The sequence below is a fragment of the Salvia splendens genome, chromosome 20 (genome assembly GCF_004379255.2).
Source record: "Salvia splendens isolate huo1 chromosome 20, SspV2, whole genome shotgun sequence".
Lineage (NCBI taxonomy): Eukaryota > Viridiplantae > Streptophyta > Magnoliopsida > Lamiales > Lamiaceae > Salvia > Salvia splendens.
The window spans coordinates 14,748-37,299 of NC_056051.1; the positions used below are offsets into that span (position 1 = coordinate 14,748).

General features: G+C 49.2%; 1 protein-coding gene across 1 annotated transcript; it reads left to right on the top strand.

Annotated features, from left to right (window-relative positions):
- Positions 1–1,870: 1,870 nt before the first annotated feature.
- Positions 1,871–4,040, top strand: LOC121782666. The gene is made up of 2 exons (XM_042180616.1): positions 1,871–2,713; positions 3,945–4,040. The coding sequence occupies exons 1-2, from the start codon at positions 1,871–1,873 to the stop codon at positions 4,038–4,040; spliced, it is 939 nt and encodes a 312-aa protein (XP_042036550.1).
- Positions 4,041–22,552: the final 18,512 nt, after the last annotated feature.

Genomic DNA, 22,552 nt, shown 5'->3' on the forward strand with positions numbered 1-22,552 from the left:
AAAAAAAAAGCATGCTTCGGTATGGCTGGAAAAGAGCTCACGGCTTCCTTCTTCGCCGGGAGTTCGAAGCCGCAAACTGCCCAGAAATCTGCCAGCATACAGCCCTCCCTTTCGGCCCAGAAAAATCAGAGGCGAACCCCTTTCACGCCAGCTTTTGAGGATGAAGATATGACTGATTTTCCTCCGCTTGAACACACAGGCATTATTCATACGGGGGTCACCGGAGGTTGCTCCATGCAAGGCAGTTCTGCGGCTGCCCCTTTGTCCTCCTTGCAGCCCCAAAATGCCAATATTTGGAAAAATCTAACGGAAAAGGGATCGACCACGGAGGCTGCCGCTTCGGCACAAAATTCCCAGCCCGATAAATCAAATGACGGGCTACCTAACGTGCATTTTGCCCGCTCCATGGCGAATGTTCTTCGGTCGGGGCAGCCCGCGGATGGTCCCATTTTGCTTGATCGTGAAACAACCGATAAAAGAGGCGAAGTCCGCATTGTCGAAGGTAAACCTTGTTTATTTTTTTCGGCTGATGAAACTTCTCTTCTTGCAGGCCGTTTAGGTCCCGCCATCGTCGGGAAATTTTCACACTCTATCCCCCCTGCCCACCAAATCCAAAAGGCTTTAGGTAATATGAAATTTGTTGGTTCTATGTCGTGGAATTTTTTGAATGCGAAGCATATTTTTATTCAATTATCTGATTTGAGTGATTATGTGAAATTATTGAATGGGCCTAACAATTCTCCTGTTTGGTATGTTGACCATCACCCGATGCGTGTTTTTAAATGGACTCCTGATTTCGACCCTTTTTTTGAGATCCCTATCGTCGCAATTTGGTGCAACATACTTGCTTTGCCTGTACACTTATTTGAAGAATCGTCCCTTATTGCGATTGGTGAGATGCTAGGCAAACCCGTACAAGTAGATAGGGCCACTATCACTAGATCCCGCGTTTCATTTGCTCGCATTTGTGTCGAGGTGGATTTGTCGCGCCCTATTGTTGATGAGATTGATATCGACATTGCCGGGAAACATGTCACGTTGAAGGTGAAATGGGACAAGATCCCTCTTTATTGCTCTGAATGCAAGCATGTAGGTCACTCGGCGTCGACATGCTATGCTTCTGGGAGGCGGCCTATGCCTCCCAAGAGGGACTACTCCCAAAGGTCGTCCCCACAGAACCGGCCTCCTCCCAACAGAGAGGGAGACTCGCATCAGGCAGGCCCTAGTAGACAGCCTCAGGGCCTGAGGTTCCAGCCTACAGAGAGGCCTCCCCCGGAGGTTGGACAGCCACTGCGTCAGGAGAGGCGCAAACATGGCTTCGTGATCAGAGAGCCAGCCCCTGGCCCCGTCTTACACCCCGGGCTTTCTTTGGCAGTCGCAGAGGGCTCACAGGCTGCATGGGACGACGGCTTCGTCGTGCCTAAGAAGAAGAAGAACAACAGGAGCGCAGCCTATTACGAGAGGCGACGAGAGAGGCACCGAGAGAAGAAGCAGGCGAAGGCCACCTCGGCGAGGACAGTGTCAGAGGGAGAGGGACAGCAGGGTATGGAGGGAGATGAGTCCTCGTCAGGGAGTGAGCGGAGATCTAGATCCCGAGCGCCTTCTATTACACGCGGCTTCGGTTACGGCCCTCTGGCGATGGTCGTGCATGGCGACAACATGTTTGGGGCTTTGGGGGATTCCCCCTCGGATGAGGCCGAGGTTGAGGTGGATAGTGATGCCCACTACGATCATATGATAGTGGAGGTTCCGATGACGAGACTTGATTCCACCGATCCAGTGTTGGAGTACATTGGACACACTTCCCCTACCGCAGAGGGTTCATCGAAGAAGGCGAGGCTTTCGGCCTCGGGAACCTACTGAGTTCCCCATGTCTTCTCATTTCATGATTTGGAATGCCCAGGGGATTGCGAACACTACTACCCAGGGCACTTTCAAGAATATGATCGATATGTACAGTATTTTGTTTGCCGCGGTGCTTGAGCCCCAGACGGATCCCCAGCCTTCTTTCTTCAGTAGGCGTTTTGGGTTGCAGTTTAGGTGTTCGAACACGAACGGTAAGATTTGGATTTTTTCTCACAGGGACTGGCAGGTCGAGGTCATTGATGACTCTGAGCAGGTCCTTCACGTCCGAGTTTCTGCTGCGATATTCCCTTTTTCAATATATCTCTCCGTGGTGTACGCTAAGTGCTCGAGGGAGGGGAGATACGATCTGTGGAATAAGCTCAGGGACATCTCTCTAGCCACTGACGGGGCCCCCTGGCTTGTTGGTGGTGACTTCAACATCTTCTTGTTGGAGGAAGAGAGACAGGGCAACACGACAGACAGGCACGGAGAGATGATGGACTTTGCCGACGCCGTTGCAGACTGCCAGCTACTGGACCCAGGTTTCGATGGCCCGCCGTTCACTTGGACGAGGAGCGGGCTCTGGGAGAGATTGGACAGAGTCCTTCTTGGGGAGCACTGGACGACCGCCTTTGCGGCTACTAGGGTGACTCATTTGCCTAGGATCTCCTCAGATCATGCCCCTTTGCTTGTGCGGTGCCAGCTCACGGCTCAGATTCCGAGGCCTTCGTTTAGGTTTCAGAACATGTGGGTTAGGCATCACACCTTCAGGGATCAGATTGCCAGAGTGTGGACGGCGGAGACGGGCTTCTTCGGCATGCTTAATCTTCAGTTCAAACTCAGCAGAATTAAGGGTTGGAACAGGGAGGTCTTTGGGAACATCTTTGACAAGCTGAGGGAGGCAGAGGAGGCGGTTGCCGCTGCGCAGGCGGCTTACGACGGGGACCCCACGGGAGCCCATAAGAGTGAGCTTAGCCGTTGCACGGCTCTATACGTTCTCCGCACTAGGATGGAGGAGGATTTCTGGAAGCAGAAGGCTGCCATTCGGTGGGCGGCAGAAGGCGAAAGGAATTCCAAATTCTTCCACGGGTGGGTGCGACAGAAGCGGGTGAAGTCCCGGATTCACGCCATTCAGGCAGGAGGACAGACTCTCACGTCGGAGGAGGACATCAGACAGTCGGCGGTTGACTACTTCCAGCGGCTTCTCACGTCAGACGTTGAGCACTTGGAGCAGCCGGACCTTGATCTTTTGCGCGGTCTCCCAGAGTCCATGGACCGCGAGGGCCTCTGTTCTGTCCCCGACTCCGATGAGGTTAGACGGGCGGTCTTTAGCATCAGTGGGGACAGCGCCTCGGGACCGGATGGCTTCTCGTCTCTTTTCTTCCAGCACTGTTGGGACATCGTTGGAGCAGAGGTGGTGGCAGCAGTGGCGGACTTCTTCTTTGGATCTCCCATGCCCCACAGCTTCACGGCCACGACCATCATTCTCTTGCCGAAGAAGGCAAGCCCGGCGACCTGGGCAGAGTACAGGCCGATTAGCCTTTGCAACGTGACCAACAAGATCATCACCAAGATCTTGACATCGCGTTTGGCGCCGCTGCTTCCTCAGTTGTAGCGCCGAACCAGAGCGGTTTTGTAAAGGGTCGCTTGCTTAGTGATAACGTGCTCTTGGCTCAGGAACTGATTCACGACATCGGCAGGTCGCTCATTCAGAAGGCAAACTCGCCTAATCTGGCCCTCAAGCTAGATATGGCTAAGGCCTATGATCGAGTGCAGTGGCCTTTCCTCCTCCTGGTGCTCGAGAGGATGGGATTCCCGCCGGGCTGGGTGAGTATGGTCGACCGATGCATCTCTTCATGCTGGTTCTCAGTGCTTCTGAACGGGGCCCCGGCAGGTTTCTTCCAGTCTACGAGGGGACTTCGCCAGGGAGACCCGCTATCGCCGTCGCTGTTTGTGCTTGCTGCAGATTATCTTTCGAGGAGCTTGAATAGGCTTGTGGACACACATCCAGACATGGAGTATAGATGTGCTAGGCGCGCGCCGGCCATATCCCATTTGTCTTATGCCGATGACGTTGTCATTTTTGTCAGGGCGCACAGACAGTCCGTGGAGAGGCTGGTTCTTTGTCTGGAGCACTATTCTGCCGTGTCGGGTCAGATGGTGAACAGAGGAAAGAGTCACTTTTACCTCTTTGAGAAGTTCGACGCTTGGGCGGCTGAGGTGGCAGAGGCGAGTGGATTCCAGCAGGGTTTCCTCCCTTTCACTTACCTTGGTGTCCCTATCTATAAGGGGGGCCTGAAGGCCGGCTACCTATTAGATATCCGACAGAAGATGGTGGACCGAATTCACAGTTGGTCTCACAGACATCTTTCTCTCGGAGGGCGCCTCGCTCTGATCAAGAGCACCCTTGTCACCATCCCTCTTCACATCTTCCAGGTCCTGAAGCCGTTTGAGTATTGGATGAGGGAGTTGGAGCAGATCTTGGCCCGGTTCTTTTGGGGCACGGTCGGGGAGCAGAGGAAGATTCACTGGGTTAGCTGGAAGAAGAAGATTTGCCTGCCGCTGGATGAGGGGGGCCTCGGCGTCCGTCGTTTCCGCGAGGTCGTCAAAGCTTTCAGCATCAAGCTCTGGTGGAGATTTCCCGCGCAGGATTCTCTTTGGGCGCAGTTCACCATGCGCAAGTATTGTTTCCATGCTGGTCGTGCTTTCATTTCTCCTTACTCTGTGCATGATAGTCCTATTTGGCATCGTCTCACGAACATTAGGGGTCAGGTTCATGGTCTCATTAGGTGGTCCCTAGGCGAAGGGAGGATTAGTTTCTGGGACGACGTGTGGGTCGGGGATCGCCCCCTTTGGACCTATTGTCCGCCTGGGACTGATCTTCCTGCCGCTGAGGTCTCTAGGTTTTGGCGTGATCATACTTGGCATGTTGATAAACTGCATGATTATTTGGCTTTGTATGGGGTGCCTTTGCATGTGTTGGATACTATCAGGGCGGTTCCGATTGAGGTGGGCAGGCGGGATGTGATACGATGGAGCCTCACTGGCGATGGCGAGTTCTCGACGGCCTCAGCTTGGGAGCTCATCCGGACACGGTCCCCTAGACATTTCGGACTTCGCATGGTTTGGAATGCTGGGCTGACCCCGACCATCTCTGTCTTCATCTGGCGCCTCCTCCTCCACAGGGTCCCTGTTGAGTGTTATGTTCAGTGTCGTGGTATCTCTCTTGCATCCAAGTGTCTGTGTTGTGTCTCTTCTTTTTCAGTCGAGTCGTTTCAGCATTTGTTTGTGTCGAGTCCTCTGGCGAGATCGGTTTGGGATTACTTCGATGGCTGGTTCCCCTACATTAGCACACACATTCACACGTGCACTGATATTGCACTTAGATTAGGTTTTTGGTGGAGGTCCTCTCACAGGGCCACCGCCTTGCACATCAGCTTCATTATTCCTTGCTTGGTATACTGGTTCATTTGGACGGAGAGGAATAGCTGCAAGCACCGCGGCATTTCTTTTCGTTCTTCACATGTTATATGGCAGGTTGTTCGGCATTTGCGGACGTTGGTGGCGGCGGGCGTGCTTGTCCCCATCCATTGGCGCGGTTGCTCTCCTGATGTCGACTTCATGCCTTCAGTTCCTCCTCGCCGGCGAGTTCTGAGGTCCCTGCAAGTGCTTTGGCATCCACCCGACGATCCTTGGGTGAAGCTGAACACCGACGGGGCCTTTACCAGCTCGACGAGACAGGCAGGCAGTGGGGGAGTTGTTCGAGGCTCAGATGGTTCTCTCTTGGGGGCCTTTTGTACGCCTCTCGTAGCAGGGTCGGTCTTCGAGGCGGAGCTTTTAGCTCTTCTTCACGGGTTGACTTTGGCTATGCAGTTCTCCTCACATGTCTGGGTCGAGATGGATGCGGCAGCAGTGGTCGCGGTGTTCACTTCGGGACGCGGAGGAGCAGCGGATGTGAGACATCACATGGCTCGCATTCGCACTTTGCTCGCTCAGATGCAGTTTATGTTCTCTCACATCTTTCGAGAGGGCAATCGGCCAGCAGATTTTTTGGCAGGTAGGGGGGTCCAGACCCCTGCCATCACCTTCTTTGATGCAGATTCAGCGCCTCGGTATTTGAAGTCGCTCGTGAGGATGGACCAGTTGGGCTATCCGAACTTCAGATTCAGATATCGAGATGGTTGACTACTTCACTTGGTTCGTGATTTTGATTTATGGTTTCTTGCTCTCCTTTGGATTTGGCCCGCTTTTGGCCATCATCCTTTTTCTTTTTATGATGTATAGCTTTGTTATGTTTAGTCTCTCTTTAGTTAGATGGTTAGTACCCGGTCTGTGGGGATACCATAGTAGCTTTGTTAGCTCTTGTGATTTGTATCTCTCGTGCGGACCGAGTCACTTTTGGGCTCGTCTGATGTATGTTCGTTTGGTGTTTTTTTGATATATACAGGTTGGGGGTCCGCCTTAACCCCTCTCCGTGATGGTGTTTGAGAAAAAAAAAAAAAAAAAAAACCCTGAACCCTAAACCCTAAACCCTCGAACTCCTTTGTATGAAAAAAAAAACCCTGAACCTATCCAAATCCAAGCCCCTTGGCCTAGCGGTAAAGGGTGCTGGATACCGCGTCCATCCTGGAGGTCTCGAGTTCGAACCCTGGGTGGCGTAATTTGTCTTTCCTCCTTGTTATAGGTGTTGATTTGTAATTTCCTCCTTCATATATATGATATAAATATATGAAGTTAATTTTTTTTTTTTAAAAACCTTATTTAGGAGTTCGAGATACATTCGGCAAGCTAACCAGCCCTTCCCCAGCCCCTTGTGGTTCGTAGATAGGCCGTCAACCAGCCCCTTGTGGTTCGTAGACAGGCCGCCAACCAGCCAGGCACCTCCGGGGGGTCTACGCCCGTGAACAGCCACCACCCGAGATGGGTTCCAGGCCCATCAGCTTGCCAAGCCCCAAGGCAACCAGCCTTGTAAAGGCCCACAGGGGAAATTAATCCCAAGTTGCGTCATCCAGGATTCGAACTCAAGACCTCCTGGATGGTGCGGTATCCTTGCCACCCTCCTCAACCACTTGAGCTAGGGGGCTTGGATGGGTTCGGGTTTAGGGTTTTTTTCCTCCGGACATACATATTTAGGGTTAAGGTTAGGGTTTTTTTTTTTTTCAAACACCTTCACGGTGAGGGGTTAGGCGGACCCCCAACCTGTCTATATCAAAAACCAAAAAGATGTCATACATTGGCCAAGCCCAAAAGTGACTTGGCCCAAAAATTAATTTAATCGGTTTAGGGTTAGGTTTTTTTTTCATACAAAGGAGTTCGAGATACATTTTGGCAAGCGAACTAGCTCTACACAGCCCCTCGTGGCTCGAATACAAGCCCCCCCCCCCAGCCGAGCACTAGCCTGTGAACTAGCCTTTTCAAGCCCGTTCTCTAGCCCCCCCTGGGTCAGCCGGGTCCGGGCCCGTAGACTACCCACCGCCCTCAGACGTGCCCAGGCTCGAAAGCTTGCCAAGCCCCAAGAAAACAACCTTGATCAGGCCCACAGGGGAAATTAATCCCAAGTTGCACCATCCAGGATTCGAACTCAAGACCTCTTGGATGGTGCCATATCCTTGCCATCCTTCTCAACCACTTGAGCTAGGAGGCTCGGATAAGTTTTGGGTTAGGGTTTTTTTTTTCCTCAAACACCATCACTGAAAGGGGTTAAGGCGGACCCCCAACCTGTCTATATCAAAAATCACCAAAAGAACATACATCATCCAAGCCCAAAAGTGACTCGGTCCGCACGAAAGATACAAATACAAGAGCTAACAAAGCTACTATGGTATCCCCACAGAACGGGTACTAACCATCTAAGTAACGAGAAAACAAACATAACAAAGCTATACACCAAAATAACAACAGGGATGATGGCCAAAAGCTGGCCAACTCCAAAGGAAAACAAAAAACCATAAATCAAAACCACGAACCATGTGAAGTAGTCATCCATCTCGATATCTGAATCTGAAGTTCGGATAGCCTAACTGGTCCATCCTGACGAGCGACTTCAAATACCGAGGCGCTGAATCCGCATCAAAGAAGGTGATGGCAGGGGTCTGGACCCCCCTACCTGCCAAAAAATCGGCTGGCCGGTTGCCCTCTCGATTGATGTGAGAGAACATAAACTGTGTCTGTGCGAGCAAAGTGCGAATGCGAGCCATGTGATGTCTCACATCTGCTGCTCCTCCGCGTCCTGAAATGAACACCGCGACCACTGCTGCCGCATCCATCTCGACCCAAACATGCGATGAGAACTGCATAGCCAAAGTCAGCCCGTGAAAAAGAGCTAAGAGCTCCGCCTCGTAAACTGACCCAGCTACGAGGGGCGTGGAAAAGGCACCCAGGAGGGAACCGTCTGAACCACGAACCACTCCCCATCGCCTTCCTGTTCCGTCGAGCTAGTAAAGGCCCCGTCGGTGTTCAGCTTCACCCAAGGATCGTCGGGTGGATGCCAAAGCACTTGCAGGGACCTCAGAACTCGCCGGCGAGGAGGAATCGAAGGCATGAAGTCGACAGCCGGAGAGCAACCGCGCCAATAAATGGGGACTAGCACGCCCGCCGCCACCAACGTCCGTAAATGCCGAACAACCTGCCAAATAACATGAGAAGAACGAAAAGAAATGTCGCGGTGCTTGCAGCTATTCCTCTCCGTCCAAATAACCAGTTACCAAACATGGAATAATGAAGCTGATGTGCAAGGCGGCGGCCCTGTGAGAGGACCTCCACCAAAAACCTAATTTATGTGCAATATCAGTGCACGTGTGAATGTGTGTACTGATGTAGGGGAACCAGCCATCGAAGAAATCCCAAACCGATCTCGCCAGAGGACTCGACACAAACAAATGCTGAAAGACTCGACTGAAGAAGAAGAGACACAACACAGACACTTGGATGCGAGAGAGATACCACGGGTCTGAACATAACACTCAACAGGGAGCCTCTGGAGGAGGAGGCGCCAGATGAAGACAGAGATAGTCGGGGTGAGCCCAGCATTCCAAACCATGCGAAGTCCGAAATGTCTAGGGGACCGTGTCCGGATGAGCTCCCAAGCTGAGGCCGTCGAGAACTCGCCATCGCCAGTGAGGCTCCATCGCATCACATCCCGCCTGCCCACCTCAATCGGTACAGCCCTGATAAGATCCAACACATACAAAGGCACACCATACAAAGCCAAAAAATCATGCAGTTTTTCAAAATGCCAAGTATGATCATGCCAGAACCTAGAGACCTCAGCGGCAGGAAGATCAGTCCCGGGCGGACAATAGGTCCTAAGGGGGCGATCCCCGACCCACACGTCATCCCAGAAACTAATCCTCCCTTCGCCTAGGGACCACCTAATGAGACCATGAACTTGACCCCTAATGTCCGTGAGACGATGCCATATAGGACTATCATCCACAGAGTAAGGAGAAATGAAAGCCCGACCAGCATGGAAACAATACTTGCGCATGGTGAACTGCGCCCAAAGTGAATCCTGCGCGAGAAATCTCCACCAGAGCTTGATGCTGAAAGCTTTGACGACCTTGCGGAAACGACGGATGCCGAGGCCTCCCTCATTCAACGGCAGGCAAATCTTCTTCTTCCAGCTAACCCAGTGAATCTTCCTCTGCTCCCCAATCGTGCCCCAAAAGAACCGAGCCAAGATCTGCTCCAACTCCCTCATCCAATACTCATACGGCTTCAGGACCTGGAAGATGTGAAGAGGGATGGTGACAAGGGGGCTCTTGATCAGAGCGAAGCGCCCTCCAAGAGAAAGATGTCTGTGAGACCAGCTGTGAATCCGGTCCACCATCTTCTGTCGGATATCTAAAAGGTAGCCGGCCTTCAGCCCCCCCTTGTAGATAGGGACACCAAGGTAAGTGAAAGGGAGGGATCCCTGCTGGAATCCACTCGCCTCTGCCACCTCAGCCGCCCAAGCGTCGAACTTCTCAAAGAGGTAGAAATGACTCTTTCCCCTGTTCACCATCTGACTTGACACGTCAGAATAGTGCTCGAGACAATGAACCAGCTTCTCCACGGACTGTCTGTGCGCCCTGACAAAAATGATAACGTCATCGGCATAAGACAAATGGGATATGGCTGGCGCGCGCCTTGCACATCTATACTCCATATCAGGATATGTGTCCACAAGCCTATTCAAGCTCCTCGAAAGATAGTCTGCGGAAAGCACGAACAGCGATGGCGATAACGGGTCTCCTTGGCGAAGTCCCCTCGTAGACTGGTAGAAACCTACCGGAGCCCCGTTCACAAGCACTGAGAACCAGCATGAAGAGATGCATCGATCGACCATACTCACCCACCCCGGCGGGAATCCCATCCTCTCAAGCTCCAGGAGGAGGGAAGGCCACTGCACTGGATCATAGGCCTTAGCCATATCTAGCTTGAGGGCCAGATTAGGCGAGTTTGCCTTCTTAATGAGCGACCTGCCGATATCGTGAATCAATTCATGAGCCAAGAGCACATTATCACTAAGCAAGCGACCCTTTACAAAACCACTCTGGTTCGGCGCCAAAACCAGAGGAAGCAGCGGCGCCAAATGCGATGTCAAGATCTTAGTGATGATCTTGTTGGTCACATTGCAAAGGCTAATCGCCGGGCTTGCCTTCTTCGGCAAGAGTATGATGGTCGTGGCTGTGAAGCTGCGGGGCATAGGAGCTCCTAAGAAGAAGTCCGCCACTGCTGCCACCACCTCTGCTCCAACGATGTCCCAACAGTGCTGGAAGAAAAGAGACGAGAAGCCATCCGGTCCTGAAGCGCTATCCCCACTGATGCCAAAGACCGCCCCTCTCACCTCATCGGAGTCGGGGACTGCACAGAGGCCCCCACGGTCCACAGACTCTGGGAGACCGCGCAAGAGACCTAGGTCCGGCTGCTCCAAGTGCTCAACGTCTGACGTGAGCAGCCGTTGGAAGTAGCCAACATCGGACTGTCTGATGTCCTCCTCTGACGTGAGAGTCTGTCTTCCTGCCTGAATGGCGTGAATCCGTGACTTCACCCGCTTCTGTCGCACCCACCCGTGGAAGAATTTGGAATTCTTTTCGCCTTCTACCGCCCACCGAATGGCAGCCTTCTGCTTCCAGAAATCCTCCTCCATCCTAGTGCGGAGTACATAGAGAGCTGTGCAACGGCTAAGCTCACTCCTGTGGGCTCCTGTCGGGTCCCCGTCGTAAGCCGCCTGCGCAGCGGCAACTGCCTCCTCTGCCTCCCTCAGCTTGTCAAAGATGTTCCCAAAGACCTCCATGTTCCATCCCTTGAGAAAACCCTAACTCTGCTGAGTTTGAACTGAAGATTAAGCATGCCTAAGAAGCCCATCTCTGCCGTCCACACTCTGGCAATCTCATCCCTGAAAGTGTGATGCCGAACCCACATGTTCTGAAACCTAAACGAAGACCTCGGAATCTGAGTCGTGAGCTGGCACCGCACTAGCAAAGGGGCATGATCTGAAGAGATCCTAGGCAAATGAGTCACCCTAGTAGCCGCAAAGGCGGTCGTCCAATGCTCCCCAAGAAGAACTCTGTCCAATCTCTCGCAGAGCCCACTCCTCGTCCATGTGAACGGTGGGTCATCAAAGCCTGGGTCCAGTGGCCGGCAGTCTGCTACGGCGTCGGCGAAGTCCATCATTTCTCCTTGCCTGTCTGTGGTGCTGCCCTGTCTCTCTTCCTCGAACAAGAAGATGATGAAGTCACCACCAACAAGCCAGGGAGCCCCATCAGTAGCTAGAGAGATGTCCCTGAGCTTATTCCACAGATCGTATCTCCCCTCCCTCGAGCACTTAGCGTACACTACGGAGAGATAGATTGATAAAGGGAATATCGCAGCAGAAACTCGGACGTGAAGGACCTGCTCAGAGTCATCAATGACCTCAACCTGCCAGTCCCTGTGAGAGAAGATCCAAATCTTGCCTCTTGTGTTCGAACACCTAAACTGCAACCCAAATCGCCTACTAAAGAAAGAAGGCTGGGGATCCGTCTGGGGCTCAAGAACCGCGGCAAACAAAACACTGTACATATCGATCATATTCTTGAAAGTGCCTTGGGTAGTAGCGTTCGCTATCCCTGGGCATTCCAGATCATGAAGTGAGAAGACATGGGAAACTCAGTAGGCTCCCGAGGCCGAAAGCCTCGCCTTCTTCGAAGAACCCTCTGCAGGAGGGGAAGTATATCCAATGTACTGCAGCACCGGATCCGAGGGCTCAAGCCTCGTGTTCGGTACCTCACATATCATATGATCCTGGTGGTCATCGCTGTCTACCTCAACCTCGGCCTCATCCGAGGGAAAATCCTCCAAAGCCCCGAACATGTTATCACCGTGCAAAACCATCGCTAGAGGGCCATATCCGAAACCGCGTGTAATAGAGGGCGATCGGGATCTAGAGCCCCGCTCTCTCCCTGGCGAGGAGTCATCTACCTCCATTCCCTGCAGTCCCTCGCCGTCAGATACTGACCTCGCTGATTTGGCTTTCGTCTGTCTCTTCTCTCGGCGCCTCTCACGCTCCCTCTCGCGTTGAGCTACGGTCCTAGTATTATTCTTCCTCCTAGGCACGACGAAGTCGTCGTCCCCTGCAGCCGGTTCTCTGATCACCAGGCCCTGGCTGCGCCTCTCCTGATGCAGAGGCTGTCCAACCACGGTGGGTGGCCTCTCTGTGTGCTGGCTAGCAAACGGCTGCTGCCGTGGGACCTGTGGCTGTGTGCACGGCTTACCTTCAACGATGCGGACTTCGCCTCGCTTATCCGCCTTTTCTCGGTCCAAAAAAACTGGACCCTCTGCCGGCTGCCCCTTTTTTAAAATTTCAGCCATAGACCTCCCAAAAGCAATGTTTGATCGGTCTCCATGATTTTCAGTCGATTGAGTTGGTTGCCCCTTTGAATTTTCATCATGAATTTCATTTTCCATTTGAGCTTCTGCCTCCATCCTAACAGACCAAGACGGAAGGGAAGAGGTGGCATTTTTGGCAGTAAGGCTTGGAGTTAGGGGCTGTTGGATAACCGAAGACGGTGCGGCATTTTTGGTGGCGTAAGGAGCAGCATTTGCCGAGGCTGCTGGATGTAATTTGGGGGGATGATTGGTGGAAAGGCCTCCATGTTTAAGCTGGGAACGGCGTTGATGGGGTGGGGTTGTGAGGATGGAAAGGTGTTCGGAAGGCTGTTATGTTTTTGGCTGGAAAAGAGCGTGATAGCGAGATCTTTGCTGGCAGTAGAGACTGCCTGAGATGGACGAGGCAGTGAGGGAGTGCTTTTTTGGATTTTTAAGAGAGCTGCATGTTTGGGTTTGTGTTGCAAGTTTTTGGGTTGGGGGAAATTGGCGTAAGGAATTTTATTGGGCTGGGGGGTATTTGGGCGTAAAATGGGCTGGAGGTTGATAGGGAAATTATTGGGCTGGGAATTAATTGAGGAGAGTTATAATAGAGAGAGTGATCCAGCAAGGAAGGTACCTGGGCCGAGGCAGAAGCAATTGTGGAAATTGGCGGCCCACGAACAGGGCCCGAAATCGCAGGCTGCTCGACGAGGGTTCGATTCTCCGTGAGATCAAGCAGGTGGGTTTCTTCTGAAAAAGCAGCTGATATGTGATCCATGGATCGATTCTCGGCGGGGGCAGAGAGAGCAAAATCTTCCTCCATCACACGCGTATACCCATCAGTCAATTGCAGGTTCTTTTCCACAAAATATGGGACGTGGCCTTGATTCTTGGGACTTCTAAATGATGGGGAATCAACCTTTGCATTTAATGTTTGTCCACTCCCCATGCAAGCATGCATTCTAGTCTTAGACATGCACAAACCGAACTGACCCGGCGGTTAATCGCCGGTTCTGGCCCGCCGGTTCATGAACCGGAACCGAAACCGGCGGTTTGAACCGTCCGGAGGGTTGCCGGTTAACACGGGCCGGTTCAGGGTCGGCGAACTGTGAACCGTGAACCGGCGGTTCAAAACCGGCGGTTCGGCGGTTTGAACCGCCGGTTCAACCGAATTTAAAAAAAAAATTATTTATAAAAATTGATTTTTATATTTAAAATAAATTTTTACAGACAAATGAATACAAGAAATTCGTAATAGCCCATATATATTTGATGGGCTTGCGAATTTATGAAACCATTCTTGGTTGTTTCTCTTTTATAGAAACATCCTTGAATGTTTTATGTTCCACTTTCGATGTGGGACAAAATCATTCTTGGATGTTTCTCTTTTATAGAGACATCCTTAAATGTTTTATGTTCCACTTTCGATGTGGGACAAACCATTCTTGGTTGTTTCTCTTTTATAGAGACATTCTTGAATGTTTTATGTTCCACTTTCGATGTGGGACAAACTCATTCTTGTTGTTTCTATTTTATAGAGACATCCTTGAATGTTTTATGTTCCACTTTCGATGTGGGACAAAATATGTCGAAGTACTTTCTTTTATAACTACATGTTTAGAGCATTCATTCATCTTTTTCCAATGTGGGATACAAAACTTTCTTTTGTCTTCTACTTTTCTTCATGTTTTGTATGATATATATAAACAAAATTATTATTCAAATATATTCTTGATTTATAAAAATAAAGAATTATTGAGAAATATTATTTGTATATTGAAAATATTTATTTGTATAATAATTATTGTTAGGTTTATACAATTTGTATAAGAATTATTCTTTCAATGTGTATAATATTATTTATTAGTTAACATATACATAAATTTATAAACATAAGCAAATCATTAATGATAAATAACTAATGAATAATAGTTTATGTAATAATATTTGTTATTATTACATAAACTATTATGTCCTATTAAGTATTTATATTTTTTTAAGTATTGATAATAATATTGGACATAATAGTTTATGTCCAATATTATTTATGTATTTATAAACTATTATGTCCAATATTATTCTATAATAAATTTATGTATGTATGATCAAAGCAAATTATTCTATTTCATTAGTTATTTATGTATATATTTATAAAATATCAATACTTAATATTGGACATAATAGTTTATGTAATAATAACATTATTACATAAACTATTATTCATTAGTTATTTAACATTAATGATTTGCTTATGTTTATAAATTTATGTATATGTTAACTAATAAATAATATTATACACATTAAAAAAATAATTTTTATACAAATTGTATAAACCTAACCATAATTATTATACAAATAAATATTTTCTATATACAAATCATATTTCTCAATAATTCATTATTTTTATCAATCAAGAATATATTTGAATAATAATTTTGTTTATATATATCATACAAAACATGAAGAAAAATAGAAGACAAAAGAAAGTTTTGTATCCCACATTAGAAAAAGATGAATGAATGCTCTAAACATGTAGTTATAAAAGAAAATATTTCAACATATTTTGTCCTACATCAAAAGAGAAACATAAAACATTCAAGAAAGTCTCTATAAAAGAGAAACATCCAAGAATGATTTTGTCCCACATCGAAAGTGGAACATAAAACATTCAAGGATGTCTCTATAAAAAAGAAACAACCAAGAATGATTTTGTCCCACATCGAAAGTGGAACATAAAACATTCAAGGATGTCTCTATAAAAGAGAAACAACCAAGAATGATTTTGTCCCACATCGAAAGTGGAACATAAAGCATTCAAGGATGTCTCTATAAAGGAGAAACAACCAAGAATTAGTTTGTCCCACATCGAAAGTGGAACATAAAACATTCAAGGATATCTCTATAAAAGTGAAACAACCAAGAATGATTTTGTCCAACATCGAAAGTGGAACATAAAACATTCAAGGATGTCTCTATAAAAGAGAAACAACCAAGAATGAGTTTGTCCCACATCGAAAGTGGAACATAAAACATTCAAGGATGTCTCTATAAAAGTGAAACAACCAAGAATGATTTTGTCCCACATCGAAAGTGGAACATAAAACATTCAAGGATGTCTCTATAAAATAGAAACAACCAAGAATGAGTTTGTCCCACATCGAAAGTGGAACATAAAACATTCAAGGATGTCTCTATAAAAGAGAAACAACCAAGAATGGTTTCTTAAATTCGCAAGCCCATCTAATATATATGGGATATTACGAATTTATTGTATTCATTTGTTTGTAAAAATTGATTTTAAATATAAAAATCAATTTTTATAAATAAAAAATATTTTTTTTAAATTTCGGTTAAACCGCCGGTTTATGAACCGGAACCGGCGGTTCAGGTAAAAAACCGGCGATTTTTAACCGCCTGGTGAACCGGCGGTTTTTTGAACCGGAACCGGAACCGCCGGGAGGTAGGCGGGCCGGTTCAGGTTCAAGCATTTCCTGAAACGTGAACCGCCGGTTCATGAACCGGAACCGGCGGTTCGTGACCCTTGTGCATGCCTAATTCTAGTCTCATCAGCCATGCTATTTTCAACAAAAGGCTGCTCCACCATCTCCGAGACAGAGCCGTTTCCTACCAGAAACGAAGATACGTCGCAGCCTACACTGAGATTTTTGAGATTTTGCACCTGTTCCAAGCATGGGTTCTCACCCAAATGATGATTCTGGTACAGAGGGGTTGCAGCAGACGAGCGAGAGGTGTGGTCTTCCACCTGCTTTTCCGACGCCGTCTTCATTATCGGCGACCATCTTTCATCTTCGAAATGGCCATTTTTGACGTCGGACAACCGTTGATCTTCCATTTCCTTAAGATATTCCTCTTCATCATCTAGCAAATCGTCCTCTTCAAGCTCTTCTTCTGTCATGGAGTGGACGGAAGCCTCTGAAAAGAACTCGTCGGCGGCGTCCGAATTCAGCGGGCATTCCTGTTGAGTGCATGATATCAGCAGGTCTCTCATTCAGAAGGCTAACTCGCCTAATCTAGCCCTCAAGCTGGATATGGCAAAGGCCTATGATCGAGTGCAGTGGCCTTTTCTTCTCTTGGTGCTTGAGAGGATGGGTTTCCCGCCGGGGTAGGTGAGTATGGTCAGGCGATGCATCTCTTCATGGTGGTTCTCAGTGCTCGTGAACGGGGCCTCGGCAGGTTTCTTCCAGTCTACGAGGGGACTTCGCCAGGGGGATCCACTTTCGCCTTTGTTGTTCGTGCTTGCTGCAAATTATCTCTCGAGGAGCTTGAACAGGCTTGTGGCCACACATCCTGATATGGCGTATAGATGTGCTTGACGCGCGCCGGCCATATCCCATCTGTCTTATGCCGACGACATTGTCATTTTTGTCATGGTGCACAGACAGTCCGTGGAGAGGCTGGTACATTGTCTTGACCACTATTCTGCCGTGTCGGGCCAGATGGTGAACAAGGGAAAGAGTCACTTCTATCTCTTTCAGAAGTTCGACTCTTGGGCGGCCGAGGTGGCAGAGGTGAGTGGATTCCAGCAGGGATTCCTCCCTTTCACTTACCTGGGAGTGCCTATCTATAAGGGGGGGCTGAAGGCCGACTACCTTTTAGATATCCGACAGAAGATGGTGGACCGGATTCACAGCTGGTCCCACAGACATCTCTCTCTTGGAGGTCGCCTTGCTCTGATCAAGAGCACCCTTGTCACTATCCCTCTTCACATCTTCCAGGTTCTGAAGCCGTTTGAGTACTGGATGAGGGACTTGGAGCAGATCTTGGCCAGGTTTTTTTGGGGCACGGTTGGGCAGCAGAGGAAGATTCACTGGGTTAGCTGGAAGAAGAAGATCTGCTTGCCGTTGGATGAGGGAGGCCTTGGCATCCGTCGTTTCTGTGAGCTCATCAAAGCTTTCAGCATTAAGCTCTGGTGGAGATTTCTCGCGCAGGATTCACTATGGGCGCAGTTCACCATGTGCAAGTATTGTTTCCATGCTGGTCGTGCTTTCATTTCTCCTTACTCTGTGCATGATAGTCCTATATGGCATCGTCTCACGGACATTAGGGGTCAGGTTCATGGTCTCATTAGGTGGTCCCTCGGCGAAGGGCGGATTAGTTTTTGGGATGACGTGTGGGTCGGGGATCTACCCCTTAGGACCTATTGTCAGCCTGAGACTGATCTTCCTGCCGCTGAGGTCTCTAGGTTTTGGCGAGATCATACTTGGCATGTGGAAAAATTACATGATTATTTGGCTTTGTATGGTATGCCTTTGCATGTGTTGGATCTTATCAGGGCTGTTCCGATTGAGGTGGGCAGGCGGGATGTGATGCGATGGAGCCTCACTGGCAATGGCGAGTTCTCGACGACCTCAGCTTGGGAGCTCATCCGGACCCGGTCCCCTAGACATTTCGGACTTCGCATGGTTTGGAATGCTGGGCTGACCCCGACCATTTCTATCTTCATCTGGCGCCTCCTCCTCCAGAGGGTCCCTGTTGAGTGCTATGTTCAGACTCGCGGTATCTCTCTCGCATCCAAGTGTATGTGTTGTGTCTCTTCTTTTTCAGTCGAGTCTTTTCAGCATTTGTTTGTGTCGAGTCCGTTGGCGAGATCTATTTGGGACTACTTCGATGGCTGGTTCCCATATATTAGCACACACATTCACACGTGCACTGATATTGCACTTAGATTAGGTTTTTGGTGGAGGTCCTCTCACAGGGCTCCCACCTTGCACATCAGTTTTATCATTCCTTGCTTGGTATATTGGTTCATTTGGACGGAGAGGAATAGCTGCAAGCACCGGGGCGTTTCTTTTCGTTCTTCCCATGTTATTTGGCAGGTGATTCGACATTTGCGGATTCTTGTGGCGGCGGGTGTGCATGTCCCCCTTCATTGGAGCAGTTGCACCCTGACTGTCGACTTCATGCTTTCAGTTCCTCCTCGCCGGCGAGTTCTGAGGTCCTTGAGTGTGCTTTGGCATCCACCCGACGACCCATGGGTGAAGCTGAACACAGATGGGGCCTTTTCTACCTCGACGGGACAGGCTGGTGGTGGGGGAGTGGTTCGTGGCTCAGACGGTTCTCTTTTGAGGGCCTTTTGCACGCCCCTTGTAGCTGTGTCGGCCTTCGAGGCGGAGCTTCTAGCTCTTCTTCATGGGTTGACGATGGCTATAGAGTTCTCATCACAGGTTTGGGTTGAGATGGACGCAGCAGCAGTGGTCGCAGTGTTCACTTCAGGACGCATGGGAGCGGCAGACGTGTGACATCACATGGCTCGCATTCGCATTTTGCTCTCACAGATGCAGGTTCGGTTCTCTCACATCCACCGAGAGGGTAACCGGGCAGCAGATTTTCTTGCAGGTAGGGGGGTCCAGACCCCTGCCATCACTTTCTATGATTCAGATACAGCGCCTCGGTACTTGAAGTCGCTTGTGAGGATGGACCAGCTGGGCTATCCGAACTTCAGATTCAGATATCGAGATGGATGAGTACTTATTTTTGTCATGGATTTTGATATGTATTTCTTGTATTTCCTTTGGGCTTGGCCACTCCTTGGTCATCGCCCAAGTTATTATGTTTTTTATTAGTTCGTTTGCTAGAAGGATAGTACCCGGCTTGTGGGGATCTCCTAATAGCTTAGATAGTTTTTTTTTATATGTATTTCTTTTGTGGACCAAGTCACTTTTTGGGCTTGGTCAATGTACGACACTTTATCGTTTGATTTGATATGGACAGGTTGGGGGTCCGCCTAACCCCCCGCCGTGATGGTGTTTTTTTTTTTTTTTTTTTTCTCAAAAACCATTACGGCGGGGGTTAGGCGGACCCCCAACCTGTCCATATCAAATCAAACGATAAAGTGTCGTACATTGACCAAGCCCAAAAGTGACTTGGTCCACAAAAAGAGATACATATCAAAAAACTTATCTAAGCTACTAGGATATCCCCACAAGCCGGGTATTATCCATCTAGCAAACGAACTAATAAAGCACATAATAACTTGGGCGATGACCAAGGAGTGGTCAAGCCCAAAGGAAAAACAAGAAATACATATCAAAATCCATGACAAAAATAAGTACTCATCCATCTCGATATCTGAATCTGAAGTTCGGATAGCCCAGCTGGTCCATCCTCACAAGCGACTTCAAGTACCGAGGCGCTGTATCTGAATCATAGTAAGTGATGGCGTTTAGGGTTCAGGGTTTAGGGTTTAGGGTTTAGGGTTTAGGGTTAGGCAGACCCTGGGTTAGGGTTTAGGGTTAGGCTGAACCCCGGTACCTTCCTTGCTGGATCACTCTCTCTATTATAACTCTCCTCAATTAATTCCCAGCCCAATAATTTCCCTATCAACCTCCAACCCATTTCACGCCCAAATACCCCCCAGCCCAATAAAATTCCTTACGCCAATTTCCCCCAACCCAAAAACTTGCAACACAAACCCAAACATGCAGCTCTCTTAAAAATCCAAAAAAGCACTCCCTCACTGCCTTGTCCATCTCAGGCAGTCTCTACTGCCAGCAAAGATCTCGCTATCACGCTCTTTTCCAGCCAAAAACATAACAGCCTTCCGAACACCTTTCCATCCTCACAACCCCACCCCATCAACGTCGTTCCCAGCTTAAACATGGAGGCCTTTCCACAAATCATCCCCCCCAAATTACCTCCAGCAGCCTCGGCAAATGCTGCTCCTTACGCCACCAAAAATGCCGCACCGTCTTCAGTTATCCAACAGCCCCTAACTCCAAGCCTTACTGCCAAAAATGCCGCCTCTTCCCTTCCGTCTTGGGCTGTTAGGATGGAGGCAGAAGCTCAAATGGAAAATGAAATTCATGATGAAAATTCAAAGGGGCAACTAACTCAATCGACTGAAAATCATGGAGACCGATCAAACATTGCTTTTGGGAGGTCTATGGCTGAAATTTTAAAAAAGGGGCAGCCGGCAGAGGGTCCGGTTTTTTTGGACCGAGAAAAGGCGGATAAGCGAGGCGAAGTCCGCATCGTTGAAGGTAAGTCGTGTCTCTTTTTTTCGGCTGATGAAACTGCTCTTCTTGCAGGCCGTTTAGGTCCCGCCATCGTCGGCAAATTTTCTCACTCCATCCCCCCTGCCCACCACATCCAAAAGGCTCTAGGTAATTTAAAACTTGTTGGTTCTATGTCATGGAATTTTTTAAATGCTAAACATATTTACATTCAATTGTCTGATATGCGCGACTATGTGAAATTGCTTAATGGCCCAATAACTCACCTGTTTGGTATGTTGATCATCATCTGATGCGTGTGTTCAAATGGACTCCTGATTTTGACCCTTTCTTTGAAATTCCCATAGTTGCTATTTGGTGTAACATACTTGCCGTACATGTTCATTTATTTGAAGAGTCGTCCCTTATTGCGATTGGTGAGATGCTGGGCAAACCTGTTCAAGTGGATAGGGCAACTATCACTAGATCACGTGTTTCTTTTGCTCGCATTTGTGTTGAGGTTGATTTGTCACGCCCCATCCTTGAGGAAATTGATGTGAATATTGCGGGAAAACATGTCACGTTGAAGGTGAAATGGGATAAGATCCCATTATATTGCTCAGAATGCAAACATGTGGGCCACTCGGCGACGACATGCTATGCATCGGGGAGGCGGCCTATGCCTCCCAAGAGGGACTATTCCCGAGGGCAGCCCCAACAGAACCGACCTCCCCCCGACAGAGGGGGAGCCTCGCACTCGGCTGGCCCTAGTAGACAGCCACAGGTCCCACGGCAGTAGCCGTTTGCTAGCCAGCACACAGAGAGGCCACCCACCGTGGTTGGACAGCCTCTGCATCAGGAGAGGCGCAGCCAGGGCCTGGTGATCAGAGAACCGGCTCCTGGCCCCGTCCTACACCCTGGGTCTTCTTCAGCAGCCGCAGAGGGTTCACAGGCTGCAGGGGACGACGGCTTCGTCGTGCCTAGGAGGAAGAATAATACTAGGACCGTAGCTCAACGCGAGAGGGAGCGTGAGAGGCGCCGAGAGAAGAGACAGACGAAAGCCAAATCAGCGAGGTCAGTATCTGACGGCGAGGGACTGCAGTGAATGGAGGCAGATGACTCCTCGCCAGGGAGAGAGCGGGGCTCTAGATCCCGATCGCCCTCTATTACACGCGGCTTCGGGTATGGCCCTCTAGCCATGGTTTTGCACGGTGATAACATGTTCGGGGTTTTGGAGGATTTTCCCTCGGATGAGGCCGAGGTTGAGGTGGACAGCGATGACCACCAGGATCATATGATATTGGAGGTACCGAACACGAGGCTTGAGCCCTCGGATCCGGTGCTGCAGTACATTGGATATACTTCCCCTCCTGCAGAGGATTCTTTGAAGAAGGCGAGGCTTTCGGCCTCGGGAGCCTACTGAGTTTCCCATGTCTTCTCACTTCATGATCTGGAATGCCCAGGGGATAGCGAACGCTACTACCCAAGGCACTTTCAAGAATATGATCGATATGTACAGTGTTTTGTTTGTCGCGGTGCTTGAGCCCCAGACGGATCCTCAGCCTTCTTTCTTTAGTAGGCGATTTGGGTTGCAGTTTAGGTGTTCGAACACAAGCGGCAAGATTTGGATCTTCTCTCACAGGGACTGGCAGGTCGAGGTCATTGATGACTCTGAGCAGGTCCTTCACGTCCGAGTTTCTGCTGCGATATTCCCTTTATCAATCTATCTCTCCGTAGTGTACGCTAAGTACTCGAGGGGGGGAGATACGATCTGTGGAATAAGCTCAGGGACATCTCTCTAGCTACTGACGGGGCCCCCTGGCTTGTTGGTGGTGACTTCAACATCTTCTTGTTCGAGGAAGAGAGACAGGGCAGCACCACACACAGGCACGGAGAAATGATGGACTTCGCCGACGCCGTAGCAG